Here is a 16,452-nt window from a genome sequence, read left to right as displayed (position 1 = left end):
GTATCCACAACATAAAATCATATAATTATGAATGAGGGGGAGTGAGGAGTGGGGACCCAAAGCCTATCTGTAGGCAACAGAACAACCCCTTACAGAAGGGTCGAGGAGAGGAGACGAGCCAGTCAGGGTGCAGTGTAGCAACGATGAAACATACAACTTTCCTCTAGTTTTTAAATGTTTCCTCCACTCCACTATCATAATCCCAATTCTACCTTACAAATCTGGCTAAACCAGAAGATGTACACTGGTACAGATAAGAACCGGAAACAGAGGGAATCCAGGGCAGATGAAACCTTCAGGAGCATGGTGAGAGTGGCGATACCAGGAGGGTGGAAGGAGAGTGGGCTAGAAAAGGGTGCACCGATTACAAGGATCTACATATAACCCCCTCCCAGGGGGATGGACAACAGAATAGTGGGTGAAGGGAGATGTCAGACAGTGTAAGACATGACAAAATAATTTATAAATTATTAAGGGTTCATGAAGGAGGGGGGCAGGGAGGGAGGGGAAAAATGAGGAGCGGATACCAAGGGATCAAGCAGAAAGCAAATGTTTGAGAATGATGATGGCAACAACTGTACAAATGTGCTTGACAAAAATGGATGTATGTATGGATTGTGGTAAGTCGTATGAGCCCCCCAATAAAATGATTTTTAGAGAGGGGGCTTCTTTGGCATATTAATTATGTAATATGGAGTGGGGTTGGTTCTAAATCTAAGCAATTCTGAGTCATAAAAATAAAAAATTAAACATGGAGACACACTCTCTGGGGAAAGAAGATCACCAAAGATCCAAGGCACAACACCTGGGGTTGCAGATAAGGAAGGAGTCAGAATGGCTGAGCCTCAGGTGTGCTGTTTTAGCCTTTACTACTGGAAAAAGTAAATTTCTTCGTTATTGTTGCTGAATTTTTATATGTTTTTCTTTATACAAAATCCAGGACAGGAAACTCTATAGAGACAGTAATTGGATTAATGATTACTTGGGGTCATAGCAGGGAAGGTTAGGGGAAATGGGGAGCTAATAACAGTAAGTACAAGAAAGAAAAACAATGCTCTAAAATTGACTTTGGTGACTGTTCAGTTCTTAATATGATAGAACTATTGAATTGTATACGAATTGTGTACCAATAATATTGTTACAAGAAAAATTTGTGGGTGTGAATGTGGTGTTGGGGTGTAGTAACTCTAGGAAAAGCTTAAACAGCCTTGACAAGAGAGAAGCCACTTTGAGCTGACAGGAGCCATTATGAACTATAAATGAACTAGCTATGAACTGTCAATGAACTAGCTGCTATTAGGGAGGCAGGCTGTGCAGACGTCGAGCAACGGAGTGTACCAAAGGAAGTGTATATTCAGAAGGCTTGCGAGAACGACCAGGGCAGGTGTTGTTCAACTAAGAATGGCTAACCGCAATGCCCCGATTCTCTACTCTGCCTGCTTGCACACCTGCACATTACAAACGTATAAAAACCTTTGGAATATTAGACTGGGGACTGCTCAGTCTCCTCGCAAGGGGACTGAGGATCCCCACACCAGTAATGCAGCTTTTTCTTTTGAACTTGCTGGTGGTCTGGGTTGTTTTCTTTCTGGGAATGGACAGTAGGCTACAACATTTGGAGGTTCCACAGAGATCCTACTGCCACTGTCCGAGCCTGATTAGAAAGGAGACCCCCTTTATAGGAGTGCTCTCCCCAGAACTAGGGGATTCCCAAAGAGACGTGCCTTCACCCCAGCTCATTTGACTTGAGCAACCGCCTTTGGTGAGTGACTTGAACAGTGCACCTTTGAGGGCAAATTTCAACGGCACGCGGCATATGACAGTTACCTGAGGTCCCAGCAAGGCGTCCTGTTGAACTCTTGTATCTTGAAAGGGGCAGGGCCCCCCTTGGTTCCCCATGGCTATTCAAGGGTGTTGGCATTCTTGTTGTTTGCTTGCTACTTTTTGTGCTGCTTTCGCTTTTGTATCTGTATTGTCGCTTTAAGCATCTATTTTACCCTTTTAAAAGGTTCCTCAGAGGCAGAAGGGAATCCAGAGAGTTCCACAATGGGACAGAAGCCTTCGACACCACTTGACTGTCTTTTGGCTAACTTTCCTGATTTCTCTAGGCGCTCACAAAGAGCATATGTTAACCCTAATGACTGGAGACTCAGCAATTTGTGTAACGGTGAGTGGGCAGGAGTCCCTGACTGGCCCCCGCAAGGCTCGTCTTCCCTTCCCCTATAGAGTTCACAGTTATGTTTATGGGGAGCGGGACATCCCGATCAGACCCTTATACTGATGTGTGGATTGACATGGCCACTGAGAAGCCAGTATGTATAACAGATTTGTTTCCAAGACTTCAGGAAACGCGGTGGGAGCGGAGAAAACACTGGTCCAAGTCCCTAAAACCACCAGGGCAGAGCCCACCTCCCCCTCCGTCGGCTTTATCCCATTTTGCCGGAGGACTCGAGGCGGGAGAGCGGCTTCCGACCCTTTGTGCCGCCACCACCCTATCGGGTTCCCAGTAGCTGAAGAGAGCCCCCCCCCACACACACACACACTAGGACTGGCACGTCTTACGAATGGCGGTAGCCATTCTCCACTTAAGACAAGCAGCCCCAACACCTGCGGAAGAACCCCGAGTCCCTTGTTTGTATGTGTGCCCTTTTCCTCCAGTGATTTGTATAATTGGAAGCAACAAAATCCCTCCTTTTCTGACAAACCACAAGGTCTGATTTCTTTGCTGGAAACTGTTTTCCAGACACATCAGCCCAACTGGGACGATTGCCAGCAACTTTTCCAGGTGCCATTCATATCAGAGGAACAGGAGCGCACGCAGAGAGAGGCCCAGCAGGCAGTCATTGGACCTGATGGGCAGCCAGTGGGCACTCCCCACTTGAGAGAAACTTTTTTCCCCACTGCGCAACCAGTGTGGGATCCAAACTCCTCTCAAGGCCAGGAGGCCTTTGAACCAGGAATCGCCAGTTTCTGTTGCAGGACCTCCATGGAGCGGCCAGGAAACCTACGAATTTATCTAAGGTCAGTGAGACTTTACAGGCTCTTACAGGAGAATCTCCGGCTGCCTTTTTAGAGCGCTTGATGGAAGCTTACAGCCTTTATACCCCTATAGACTCGGAGGTCCCCGAGAACAGGAGGGCAATAAATATTGCCTTTGTAACTCAGTCAGCCCAGACATTAGAAATAAATTGCAGAAGTTGGAAGGGTTTGAAGGGGAAAATCTTACTAAATTGGTAGAAGTGGCTCAGCGGGTGTGTAACAACAGAGAAATTGTGGCCCACTCATGAAGAGGCCGACCCGTGGGCACCACAGACCCCTGGGGAAGGAAAATCCCAGGAGAGGCGGACAACCCACCACTAGAGAGGATGGGCCTCATCCTCGCCTAGAAAAACCCAAGCGAGAGACAATAATTCTTGAAGAAGCTGAATGAAAGGGTCAGGGCTCTGTTTCACTTCGCACCCAAGAGCCCAGGCTAACTCTCCAAGTTGGTGGCCAGCCAGTAAATTTCTTGGTGGACACAGGGGACTACCTTCTTGGTTTTGAAAAAAAACTACAGGCACATTGTCAAAAGAAAAGACTTTAATTACAGGGGTCACAGGGGAGACCCAAGCATACCCACTGACAACGGCTAGAATAACAGATTTAGCACAAGGAACAGTTACACACTCCTTCCTGGTAATGCCTGAGTATCCCTATCCCGTAATTGGTCAGGACTTATTACCGAAACTGGGGACAATTACTTTCCCGCCTGCTGAGACTACTTTAACCCTTGAACCCGAACATGCCCTGGTTGTGCTCACTGTTCCGTTGTCAGAGGAATATGTGTTTTATCAAGGAGCAGAAGAGACCTCATCAAAGGAACTTCTTCATAAATGGCTAAAAGATAATCCTTTTGTTTGGGCAGAGAACAACCTGCCAGGCCTTGCCAAGCATCAGGCGCCTGTCATAGTACAACTTCTGCGCTCAGCTACACCAGTGAGAGTCAAACAATACCCTCTTCCACGGAAAGTAAAGGTGGATATTGCTGTTCACATATGCAGACTAAAAAGGACGGGCATTTTGGGGCCCTGCAAGCCCGCATGAAATGCTCCCCTGCTGCCCGTGCAGAAGTCGGGAACTGAGGACTTCGGACCGGTGCAGGATCTCAAAGAGGTAAATGCGAGGGTAAAGACTGTTCACCCCACGGTACCAAACCCTTGTACCCTCCTGAGTACTATTCCGCCAAACCGAGTTTGCTATACTGTTTTGGACTTAAAGGATGCTTTCTTCTCCATACCTTGTCCCCTGTAAGTCAACCTAGTAAAGACGTACAGGAATACAAGAAGGAACACCCCAAAACCCCCTTGCTCCAGTATGCAGATGATCTCCTCCTAGCCTCTGAAACCGTGGAGGAATGCAAAAGGGCTGCCAAGGACCTGTTAATAGTCCTCAGTAAGTTGGGGTACAGGGAATCTACAAGAAAGGTTCAACTGTGTGTCAATAAAGCTGTATACCTAGGCTACCAACTGGAGGAGGGAAAAAGAACCTTGTCTCACAGCCACATTGAGGCACTCCTCAAAATCCCAGTACCCAAGACTAAAAGGCAAGTGGCGAGAGTTCCTAGGAGCTGTGGGATACTGCTGATTGTGGATTTTGGGATTTGCGGAAATAGCCAACCCCCTATATGCAAGTACCGGGGGAAAATCATAAGAACTTAAATGGACTGAAGTAGAACAGCAAGCTTTTAAAGCCTTAAAAAAGAAGCTCAGATGGGCACCCGCTCTTGTCCTTCTGGCCATAGAAAAGCCTTTCCAAGTGTTCATACATGAGGCCAGAGGCCATGGAAGCAACCTGTGGCCGATCTTTCAATGACACTAGACTCTGTAACTGCAGGATGGCCGAGCTGCATGCGAGCTGAGGCTGCCAAGGCCATCCTAGTTATAGAAGCTAGGAAGCTTACACTGGGGCAGGATATTGCTGTGCTAAGGGGACAAATGTAGTTGACACAATGGATGTATGTATGGATTGTGATAAGTTGTACAAGCCTCCAATAAAATGATTTATTAAAATAATAATGATTTTATCTTCCAGACTCTGGGTAACAACTATACTCTGAATTCTAAGACCTCTCAACTCTGCCTTCAAATTTAAAGCCCACAAGGACATTAACCCCACTCTTCTGATTTTGAGTACCCCTATTATGCTTGTCCACTTGAGTGGAAACCTAACACCATCGACACCTGGAAGCCCTGGAGCTTAAATTAAGTGGACCAGCTTTCAACGGGAAGTTCTATTCTACCTAACATGGCAGCTCTGTCCCTTCAACTTTTGGCAGTAGCCCCATTGTCTGATCACACTTGAAGGGCATCCCCATACTCTAGAACTAATTATATATCAGGGATACATGTATATTATATATATATATTCATATATATATATATGATGAATTGATGAATCCCAGATGATAAATTGATAAACCAATAGAATAGTTATTGGCTACAGAAAGAAAGGGAAAAAAGAGAAAGGAAAAAAGCAGTAATAAATTCTTTTTAAAATCATTTTATTAGGGGTTCATACAATTCTTATCACAATCCATACATACATCAATTGTGTAAAGCACATCTGTACATTCATTGCCCTCATCATTCGCAAAATATTTGCTCTCCACTTAAGCCCCTGGCATCAGGTCCAATAGTAATAAATTCTATAAAATGGATGAACCTTGAGACTAAGAAGCCAGCAATACAAGACTGAATATTTTGATAAAAATGGCGTAATTCCACTTATAAGAAATATCCAGGATAATCAAACTTATAGACACAGAGAATAGTTGTTGCGTAGGGCTGGGTTAAAAGGTTTAAGGGGCTAAAGAGTATATGGGATCTTAAACTTCGATAGTTTTTTTTATCTTCTTTCAATTAATAAATCCTATATTATGTGAATTATAATCATACCTTGTTTTATTGAACTTGGGAGATACTGTATCTCTTACAAATTGAAGGTTTGTGGCACTTGTGCATCAAGTAAATCTGTCAGTGCCAGTTTCACACAGCATGTGCTCACTTCGTGTTTCTATGTTAACTTTTGGGAATTCATACAATATTTCAGATGTTTCATAATGTTATTATACACTTAATAAATGACCCCAAAACTCCACTGCCATTGAGTAAACTAGCTCATAGCAACCCTATGTAGGGTTTTCAAGGCTTTGTGAGGGCAAACAGCATCATTAACTTTCTTCTGCAGAGTGACTTTCAATGGCTGAACTTGCAGCTAGCAGTGCCACCAGAATTATTTAATAGGCTTTTCAAAAATCCAAATAAACTCACTGCCAAAGAGTAGAACTCCTATTCATAGCAACCCCACAGAGCAGAGTAGAACTGCCCCCTGGGAATTTCAAAAATTGTGAATATGGGAGTAGAAAGCCTCATCTTTCTCCCAAAGGAGTAGCTGCTGGTATCAAACTGCTGACCTTGCAGTTAGCAGCCCAACACATAGCCCAGTCACCAGGGCACCTTCTAAAGACCACAGGACTATAGTATAATGTCAATAAAACGTTTATATGCATTGTGCAACTAAAATATTGTGTGATTATGTTGCAATTGCAATAATCACTTAGAGCAATGATATGGAAGCACACACTCAATGTTATCAATAGGGTCTGTTGATAGATCTCAATAATAGAGTTGGTACCCTAAAAAAGATGAAATGAAGGGAGAGAAGGAAGGAAAAAGGAGGGGGGAAAGAAAGGAAGCAGACAGGAAAGGCAGAAGAGGAAATACTACCGGAGGGGATGAGGGAGAAAACAACATCATGGTTCCTAAATAGTTTCAAGTAGAATTTTCTTCATTCTACCCGGCCACTCAATTTAAGCACCTGTTCTTATTCTTCTCTGCCTCTTAAGAGACTTTGAGGAAAAGGATCTTCCTAACTACAAACGCTATGTACTGCTCAGGAAGCATCTATAACAACTTTGTCTTTTCCTTTACTTTGTTTCCAATTTAATTGTGTTCAGTGACAACTTATGAATCTCTTTTAATATGGATTAGCATTATCATTTTAAATTCTTCCCATTTTTAAAATCGTTTTTTCCATTACAATGGATTTCAGGGAGAGAATTTATGTGAATGAAATCTGTCACTTTCCACAGAAATTCGTACCCAATCAATTTTTTATGCTGCCTGAACTACTGAATGATGATAAATGTTTATTCTGATATTCTTGCAGCTCCTCAACTAGTGTGCACACTAACAAATGTGGAAAACAGTGGTTACATGTTTGGTTAATAACTGAAAGATCAGCAGTTAAAAATCATCAGCCACTCTGCAGGCGAAAGGCAAGGCGTTCTGCTCCCATGAAGAGCTACTGTCCAAAAGGGGGGGGGGGGCTCCTAGAACTGACTGTGATTACACACCTCATTCTAAAGGAGGTTTAACCAGGGAGAAGGGGCAGAAAAGCTCTCAAATTGATTGTGGTAATGACTGCACAAGTCTTCAAATGAACTAGTGAATTCCATGATATGTGGATTAAGTGCCAATAAAAATGTTAAAAAAAAAAAGAGTTACTGCGTCAGAATCCCACAGGGCCAGTTCTACTTTGTCCTGTAGGGCACTACAAGCTCCCTTCACCTCCAAAGCAGGAAATGTGGTTTAATTTGGTCTGGTGGAAAGCAGCAAAGGCCGTGCAAGCCTATGCAGTCATCCAGACTCTGAGTGTAACAGGGTGACCTACATCATCTACAAGACAGCTTTTAACATGACATTCGATTAATGGTTTATTATAATGTTCTATACATTTCATTATATTTAAAATCTTATCAGATTTGCTTTAAAATTTCTGACAGCTAAATGTCTCCCTCTAGTGAAAATTTTGTTCAAAAACATTTTAGAACACATAATTGTGGTATTTTCACTATTACTATTTTCTATAAGCCATAATTACATAATTTCCCTCATTATGGAAAATGGTAAACCATCTTACAGACAACAGGTGCTATAAATAAGAATTCATATGTATATCTACTTTACATCAAAACTCTAGGTAACTACATCAAAATAAAGGCAGCAAGAAAGTCTTGGAATTTCACACATGCCTAATTCTTAAAACCTTCATGATTCAAGAGTTATTTTGATTCAACATCATGTTTACCTGTCTGGTTCACAGAATAATCACAGGATTAGAATGGTCTAGAAAAATATAAGTGTTTTTAATAGAGCCAAAGCAACACACTGTTTCTATACTAAATTTTAACTAAAACTGAGCATTTCCAAAATACTTAATACTTTAAAATGTTAACAATGACAACTCATATCTATTGAGAGATTCAACACTTCCTGTGTTATGTCTCTAAAAGTTTGTCAGCAGTTCTCTCAGATTTTTTCCATGCATGTGTGTCAGAACTGCCATTCTCAATATTTGTACTCCTGCTTTGTCCCAGTTCTTCACTGGGTACCTGACCATGTATGATGAAGGCTTAATTTTCCAGTCTCACTTACACTGTGATGGCCAACAGAACATAATGTAATATAATGCAATATAATACAAAGACTTGAGAATGTAATCTTCAGAGGAATATGTGGGTCTTGTGGATCCAGTGGTGTAAGCATCTCAGCACTGGCAGAGGTCTCCACATGGCTTCTCCAGCTCCGGGCTCTGGCTGCCATCAGCCTGTCTCCATTTGGCTTGTCAACAAGAATTTCTCACAGGGACTACAAGCTATTTATCTCCTTAGCACCTCCAAATGAGATAATCAAGCTGTGACCTGATTGACAGGTAAATTCCACCCATTCACTCATAAGTCTCAAACTGACAACAGATAATTTAACTACCACACTTTGTTTTGGGTCTTCTGATGCCTGTTACCTGATCACATTGACACCTCATGACCACACAGGCTGGTGTGCTTCTTCCATGTGGGCTTTGTTGCTTCTCAGCTAGATGGCTACTTGTTTAACCACACCCTTTATCTTTTAATAGCCAGGCACCATCAGCTTTCTTTACCACATTTGTTTATGGCTTCAGTGATCATGTCAGGAAAGTGAATATCATACAATGCTTTGTTATTAGAACAAACCTTTCTTGTACTGACGTAAAATTTAAGTAGAGATACAAAGTCCACATGCCTCCTTGTTGCAATCGCATAGACACGTACATAAACAAGTATACATCTGTTGATAGATATACATATATTTGTTTCTCCTTTCCTTTCCTTCCTGCCCCTCTATCATGCTTACCCATCATTCACCTCTCAGTAATTTCTCTCAGAAACAACTCAATTGATCAAAACACAAGCAGAAAAGCTACACTCTCCTCACTACCAATTTGAGAACACTTACTATTCCCTTGTACCCATCAATGTTGACTCCTTGCTCACTTCCCCTCCTCTCCCATTTTCCCACCTCTCCTCCCATGTCTCCCAGAAACTGTCACATAAGTCGCTGTCTGCATAAGATTGCCTATCCTGCCTAGCTTGTATAAACATCAAAAACACATAAAGATGGTCACAAGACTAACAGGGATCCTGACATAGAGCAGATGAATATCTCTCAGTTAAGTAGAGAGGGTATGTAATAAGCCACCAATCAAGTCCCCCTTTCTTCCAGAGCTGCATACCCCAGGTCTTGCTTGCCTAGCAACTCAGACACCCTTTTAGTCTCCAGAGTTCATGTCCAAAAGGCAAGTACCCCAAACATCCCCATTGCTATTCCTACAGTCAGGGATCCCACCCCCAACCAACCCAGTTATGCCTTTAGGCAATCCGTTTGACCCACTTGAGTGTAATCCCCAACCAGTTCAGATGGGGTGCCAAGGCAATTGACGTATATAACTTAAATAAACTAATGGTAAAATATTAAAATCTGTTTATCTCCCAGACCAGAGGTCCACTGGAATCTACAACTCTACTGAACAGACTTTATCTCAACTTTAAAGAGTGGTTTTTCTACTTTCAGATAAATTTGTAGACCAAATTTTCCAAATATAAAGAAAAAATTTCTCATAGCCTCGGTTCTCTCCAAATAATCTATGGAGCAACTGCAGATGTACAACTACAGGGAAAAAGCCCTGCAAATCACCACAGCTCCTTCGTTGCCGAGTAATTTCCTGGGCGATATGTACACTGAAAATGCAAATGTTCTTGGCAATGAAATGGAACCCTAAGCTTAGGTCTCTGCCAACATGCCCCAAATTGCAGGTATTTGAGCACTCAGTGTATCAAGAACACATTAATTACAAAGAAAGAAAATTCAAAAGGCTAGACTCTGCTGCCTTCCACATAAGTGACCCAACAAATATCCAGGACAAACTATGGCACAGTGTGGGGGATCGGCCTCCACAACCGAATGGGTCCTAGGGGACGTAGTGTAATTATGGGGTAAATTAAAGAAACAATGGGCAAGACTTGCAAGGGCTCATCTCTTCCAATGGCAAGATCAGGAGAGAGGGGGAATGCATTCCCTCACAGGCTTATATAATCTCAGGCATGCAGCCCACATCATACACATACGTAACAGAGTTACAGGAAGGGGATGTGCTAGGGACACACACGTATCAGGAAGGTACAAATGTAACAAGATGGTGAGCTCTAGAATTAAGATGGCGGTTTACCCTTGGTCCTCTCTGACCTATCTGTCCCAGAGCTCTTCTGCAGGGAACAGTCTATGATCCTTATCTGAAGCGGGTGGGGTTGTCTGAATGCTTTTAATGGCAGCTAACCGTTAGCCTTCATGCATGCAGTAGCAAGCATGTTCTTGTAAGCACCACCATAAAAATGGCATTATTACCATGGCCAGGGAATATCATAGGACACAGCTTTAGTGAGGACAATGTGACTGGGATACATCTCCAACAAGCACTAAGGCTTCCCTCCACAAGAGTCTCTGCCTTCCAGACTCCTTAAAACATGAGCGTAGAGAATTTGTCTGCATACACTCTCTTCCCGATGCTCAGTTTCCCACAGCACACGGTGGCCTCTCCAAATGGCACCAACCTATTTGACTCCATGCTCTGTTTCAGTTTCCTTCAGATGAACTTTGACATCATCCAGAACAACATAATTATCATGGTGTCCCTGCACGGTTCCCTAGGCTAGTACCAACTGTTAGGTAGTTAGAACAGGAAAGAGGATGTCCACTATGCATGCTCAGATATTTGAGCTCCAGGCCAGGAAGGGTGGTAGATCTAGGTGGGCGGTACATCTGGATAGGCCCCATCTAGGCCAGTGAATTTCATTCAGCTGATGGGGTCAACCAGGATTGTCAACCATGCTTCCCAGCAGAGGACCTGAAAAGCCTGAATCCAGAGCCTTGTGGCCCTTTCTGCTTCTCAAGCTGCTTCTCAGAGGCCTTGCAGTGATCCCTTCTAGCCTCAGGACTCTGTGTGTGTGCAGGTGTGAAGTTCCCTGAGGTGCCTGTGTAACCTGAAACTTCTCTCCTTTATAAAACTCACTTTGATCACAACCCAGGTTTCTGAGTGAATTCCTTCTTGCATGAAGCCAAGGGCAGAGGCATTTCTCCCACAAAAGAGATGTAACAACGATCTTTGATAATGGTGTAATTCACCCAGGGAGATTCATTGCAAACATGCTGTGCTATTCTGGGTACTTCAGAAAAACAAATCCACAGAAACTCATGTATAAGAGAGTTTTATATAAAGGTTAAGTGCACATCAAAGAAAACATCCCAACCCAGTGCTGCCCAAACCCACATGTCCAACATTAGCCCATATGTGACACCAATCCACAAAATCCTCCTCCATCTCACAAAACAGACACAAAGATGCCGAATGCAGGAGGAAAACCGAGTCAGTGAACGTGTAAGCATCTCAGCGCTGGCAGGGGTCTCCAAGAGGCTGCTCCAGCACCCAAGGCTGCATCGGGATAGGTCCATGTGGCTTCTCCTCAGGGATGTCTTGCAAAAACTGAGCTTTGCCAGTAGAAGCAGGAACTGGCTAAGGCAGCTGCACCCTGATCTGACCATCAGAAAACAAGAGACCCGAGAACTAGAAAGGTGAGGCTCACCGAGCCATTTATCCCTCTGCCCTTCAATTAATCCCACATGTATTTATCGGCCAGGTTGGCACAATAAACTAACTAACTCACGTGCCAAACACATATGAAAAGGCTCAACTATGTGTCATACATATCCTGTTCAAGACTTTGGCAATGCCACACTGTGGATTTTATTGATCACTTGGGAATCACAGTGCCATTCTGATGTAGGGTACAAGCTGGCAACTGTCATTAAATGAGGGACCTACAGATCCCTCTGTCGTCCCCAGCTAGCCAGACCCAGTGGTGGGAGTCTGAACTGTGAAAAGGAGAAGTACAAATTCTAAGTTCAGATACCTGGATTAAGTGTTCTAGGATTCTCAGGCAGTAGCTGTTTGATACATATGGAAAATAGATACTAACATCAACTTATACCAATACAGAAAAAACAACTTCAGACAGGCTCTGTGCTGAGGACACAGGTATTTACCACAAGGATGGAAAATACTGCCTTGAGCCTCATATCCACATCTAGACCTTGCCCTGCATGTAAGCAAGCACCATGTCCACAGTTATGACAATTGCTCCACATCCACTTCAGTTATTTGACGAGCTGATTGAGGACAGTCCAGTGGAATGGCTGAAGAGGAGCTCATAAGTTCATAGCAGAAACAAACATCACTGTTATCACCATATATCCTTTTCATTTACCTGAGTTTCCAGAATCTGAAATTCCAGTTGAAATGTAACCATGCGACAATTTCCTGATAATCTGTATCTTTGCCGAATTTTCGTTATATCTGTAAATCAAATAAGGAAAACCTATCATTACAAATAGTAATTTCCTTCAAATACTTCCTATGTAATTTTGTGTGACTATTTCAAATTCAATTGGGTATATGCATGATAATGTATGAAAATTAAAACTAAACCAGCAATGCACAGGAGTAAGCCGCATTATGCAGCAGAATAAGAAAAAACACATTTTGAGTTGGTAGCACCAAGTACCTCTAATATATTGAGATCAAAATATGAATATTCCTTAAAGATCTGCTTAGGGAAAAGGTATTTTTCTATTTTATTAATCACTCAGAGTGGGACAAACTAACATCTGATAAAATGGAGCTTCATAAAGTCACATTTATATGATTTTCCTGCTGAAAATGCCAGGGGGGGTGGGGAAGTGAAGTGCATTCTATGAAGCACTAACCTTCAAAGAAGTTAACATTTGTTTTTACAGAGAAGGGCTGACCAGATTAAACATGACTGAAAATACATGACAACTAAATGCAAGGCTCAAAACTGGACATCATTAGGTGTCATTATTTCCAATCCATAGTGACCCGATGGATGACAGAAAAAAACCCTACCTGATTATGAACCATCCTCACAATCTTGAGCCCTCATTGCAGGCACTATCAACCCATCTTTTGAGGGAATCCCCTCTTTTTCACTGCCCCTCCACTTTACCAATCATGATGTCCTTTCCAGGTATCACTCTCTGCTGACAATATGTCCAAAGTACATGAGATGAATTCAAGCCAACCTGGCTTCAAAGAAGCATTCTGACTGTTACCTCTTCCAAGGCAGCTTTCTTTGTTCTTTGGAAGTCCATGGTACTTCAGTATTCTGCTGTTCAAGTGCATTCATTCATCTTTGTCTTCCCTGTTCGATGTCTGACTTTCACATGCATGTGAGGCAACTGGATATACCATGACTTGAATCAGGCGCACCTTAGTCCTCAAAGTAACAGCCTTGCTTTTCTGTTGGGGAGACCAGCCCCCAAAAACTAATTGTGGGTTTGATAAGCATAACTGTATGATTATGATATATAAAGACTATAATAAAATCATAGAGTCTATTAGGAGAGAGAGTAAAATGAAGGAGTCTGACACACTTCATGGTAGCATGCTCACCTCCTGGATGGTCATGATCTCATCAACCAGGTCCGCTCACAGCTCGGGCTGAGAGGGCAGGAGGAGTCTCTTTATTTGTGGCCAAGACCCCTTATATACTTAGAGGTTGTGATTACAGGTAACGACACACACCACAGGAAGGGGCTGTACAATAGGCATACGTGTGACAGGAAGGGGATAAGCTAGTGGGTACACATAATAGGAAACGTGTGGCAAGATGGGGGAACCCTAGATTCATGATGGCAGCCTAACCTTGGTCACCCTTGAGTGGGCTTGACCTCCCTGGGCTCTCCTTTAGGAAAACAATCTACTACTATCCTTTTCATAAGGGTGTGGGCTCTACTTAGGATGGGACAGACTATAAAGTCAGATTGCTTTAGATGACTGAAACCCATAGGGAGAATAACCCTTGACCTACTTTCGTTGACCTCCAAGTGTATAGTTTGCCATGTGTAGCAAGCAGCTAGGTTTGTCATATATTTGGGGGAGACAACGGGAGAAATCTTTCTTCCCTGAATATTTGCTCAATATATAGATTGAATAAATATGGTGAGAGGATACAACTTAGACACACACCTTTCCTGAGTTGAAACCAGGAAAACTTCAGTTTGTACAACTGCCTGTTGAACAATGTATAAATTCTACATGAGAAGTCATTCTTCTCAAGCCTACCCATATTTGTTATGATCCACATAGTCAAATGTCTTTGCATAGGTAATAAGACACTATGTCATTTCTGGCACAGTGAATCATACACTTCTCTGATTCAAAATGGCCAATATCACTCCATTTCAGCTCAATAATCTCTAACTCTAATTTTATGTGCTCTATTTCATTTTCTATGACTTCCAAGTTTCCTCATTCACACTAGCAAGTACATTCCAAATGCTAGTTATCAATTGATGTGTACAGCTGTTTGTTCTCATTTTGAATTATGTCCCATCAGCAAACAAAGGTCCCCAAAGCTTTACTCATGAAGGCTTTATTCCATTTATGTCATTAAGATTGATCCTAATAGAGAAGGCAACTCTTCTTCAGATTTTGAGTGCCTGGATAGGACTGTCTATTAAAAAAAAATAGCTATAAAAGAGGCAATTAGAAAAATTTGAATATGGACTATATAAATCTTTTAAGAACATCAAATTTTTTGTGTAAACCATAACTGTTTTGTAAATCCATCCACTACAAATAGTTGATCTATAATGGGCTTGGTTTAAGGTGAATAAGATACAAAGTGTTTAAAATAAGAAAGTAGAAGCAGCAAATGTCAGCAAGCATATGGAGAAACTGAACCCTAACACATTGCTGGTGAGAATTATGGGAAAACAAGTGGCAGTTCATCAAAAAACTAAAAATGTAACTGCCAGCATATCACTGCCATCAAGTCCATCCTGACTCAACCGTCCAAACACATTGTCAATGAATTAATCAATTCACTCATAGAAACTCTTTACGACAGAGTAGAAATGCCCATCTGAATGGCCAAGGCTAGAATTCTTCACGTGCTCTCGTGGAACAGCTGGTGCTTTGTAATCCTCTACCATAAAACTCAACTCACTGTTACCATACCAATTCTGACTCCCAGTGACCCTACAGGGTAGAGTAAAATTTCTTCAGGTTTCCAAGACTGTAAATCTTTACAGGAGTTGGAAGCTCCATCTTTCTCCCTCAGAGGAGGTAGTGGTTTTGAACTGTTCACCTTGTGGTTGCCCAACACATAATTCACTATATAACCAGGGTTCTTTCACTGTGACAGATTTTATGTCAACTTGGCTGGTCTAGAATTCTCCCTTGATATAATCTAACATAATGTAATCAATTCCATGATTTGATTACAATAACTTCAGTTAGCAACTAAGCAATTGTAGGAAGAACAGAGTGAAGTGCTACTTTATCAGGTCACAGTTCTGTTACAATTAAAGAGTTTCATAGGGAAAAATGGCCTATTCTTAATATAAATGGACATTTTGGGAAAGGTAGCTCATTTACTCCGCATTTGGTTTATCCTTTTCCTGCCATGGTGCTTGTTGACCGCAGGAGCCATCAGCAGACTGCCAACCTTGGATTCATTCTACTCTGTATCTACCAGCCCATCGTTTTCCTGCTTATCTTTCTGCTCCTTGGTTCTTCAGACACGAGAAACATGAGTCAGGAGAAGTCTATACAGATTTGAACTTGACTGGACTTAGCCTACTTCTACAACTGTGTAAGCCATTTCTTGTTATAAATTTCTTTCTATATAAAGATTTAAGCATCACTTGTTTTGCTTCTCTAAAAAACCCAGGTGAGCACACTCCCTATGCCACCAGGGCTCCAGCCAGCATATCATAATGAAATTTAAATAGATACAGTATTAATGATCTCCTGATGTTATATTTGCCACAAATAATATTAAGTTTTATTGGCATATAATTTACAATCAGTTTACTTGGTATATACCTTAAAGAAATAAGAGCCATAGCACAAACAGATAAATGCCTACCCACGTTCATTGCAGCACTATTCACAGTAGCAAGAAAGAAACAATCTACATTCCCATCAGTGAAAGAATGGATTAATAAACTTTGGTAA

General features: G+C 42.1%; 1 protein-coding gene across 1 annotated transcript in view; it reads right to left on the bottom strand.

The window, feature by feature from the left end:
• Positions 1–16,452, bottom strand: part of CENPP (centromere protein P) — a 338,488-nt gene that overhangs the window by 298,870 nt on the left and 23,166 nt on the right. The window contains exon 3 of the mRNA XM_075549870.1: positions 12,677–12,765. Coding sequence (XP_075405985.1) covers positions 12,677–12,765 — 89 coding nt within the window. The remainder of the gene's footprint in view (positions 1–12,676; positions 12,766–16,452) is intronic.

This window comes from Tenrec ecaudatus, chromosome 5 (assembly GCF_050624435.1).
Source record: "Tenrec ecaudatus isolate mTenEca1 chromosome 5, mTenEca1.hap1, whole genome shotgun sequence".
NCBI classification, from domain to species: domain Eukaryota; kingdom Metazoa; phylum Chordata; class Mammalia; order Afrosoricida; family Tenrecidae; genus Tenrec; species Tenrec ecaudatus.
Note: the sequence above shows the minus strand (reverse complement) of the source record. Positions and strands in the feature narration are given on the sequence as shown.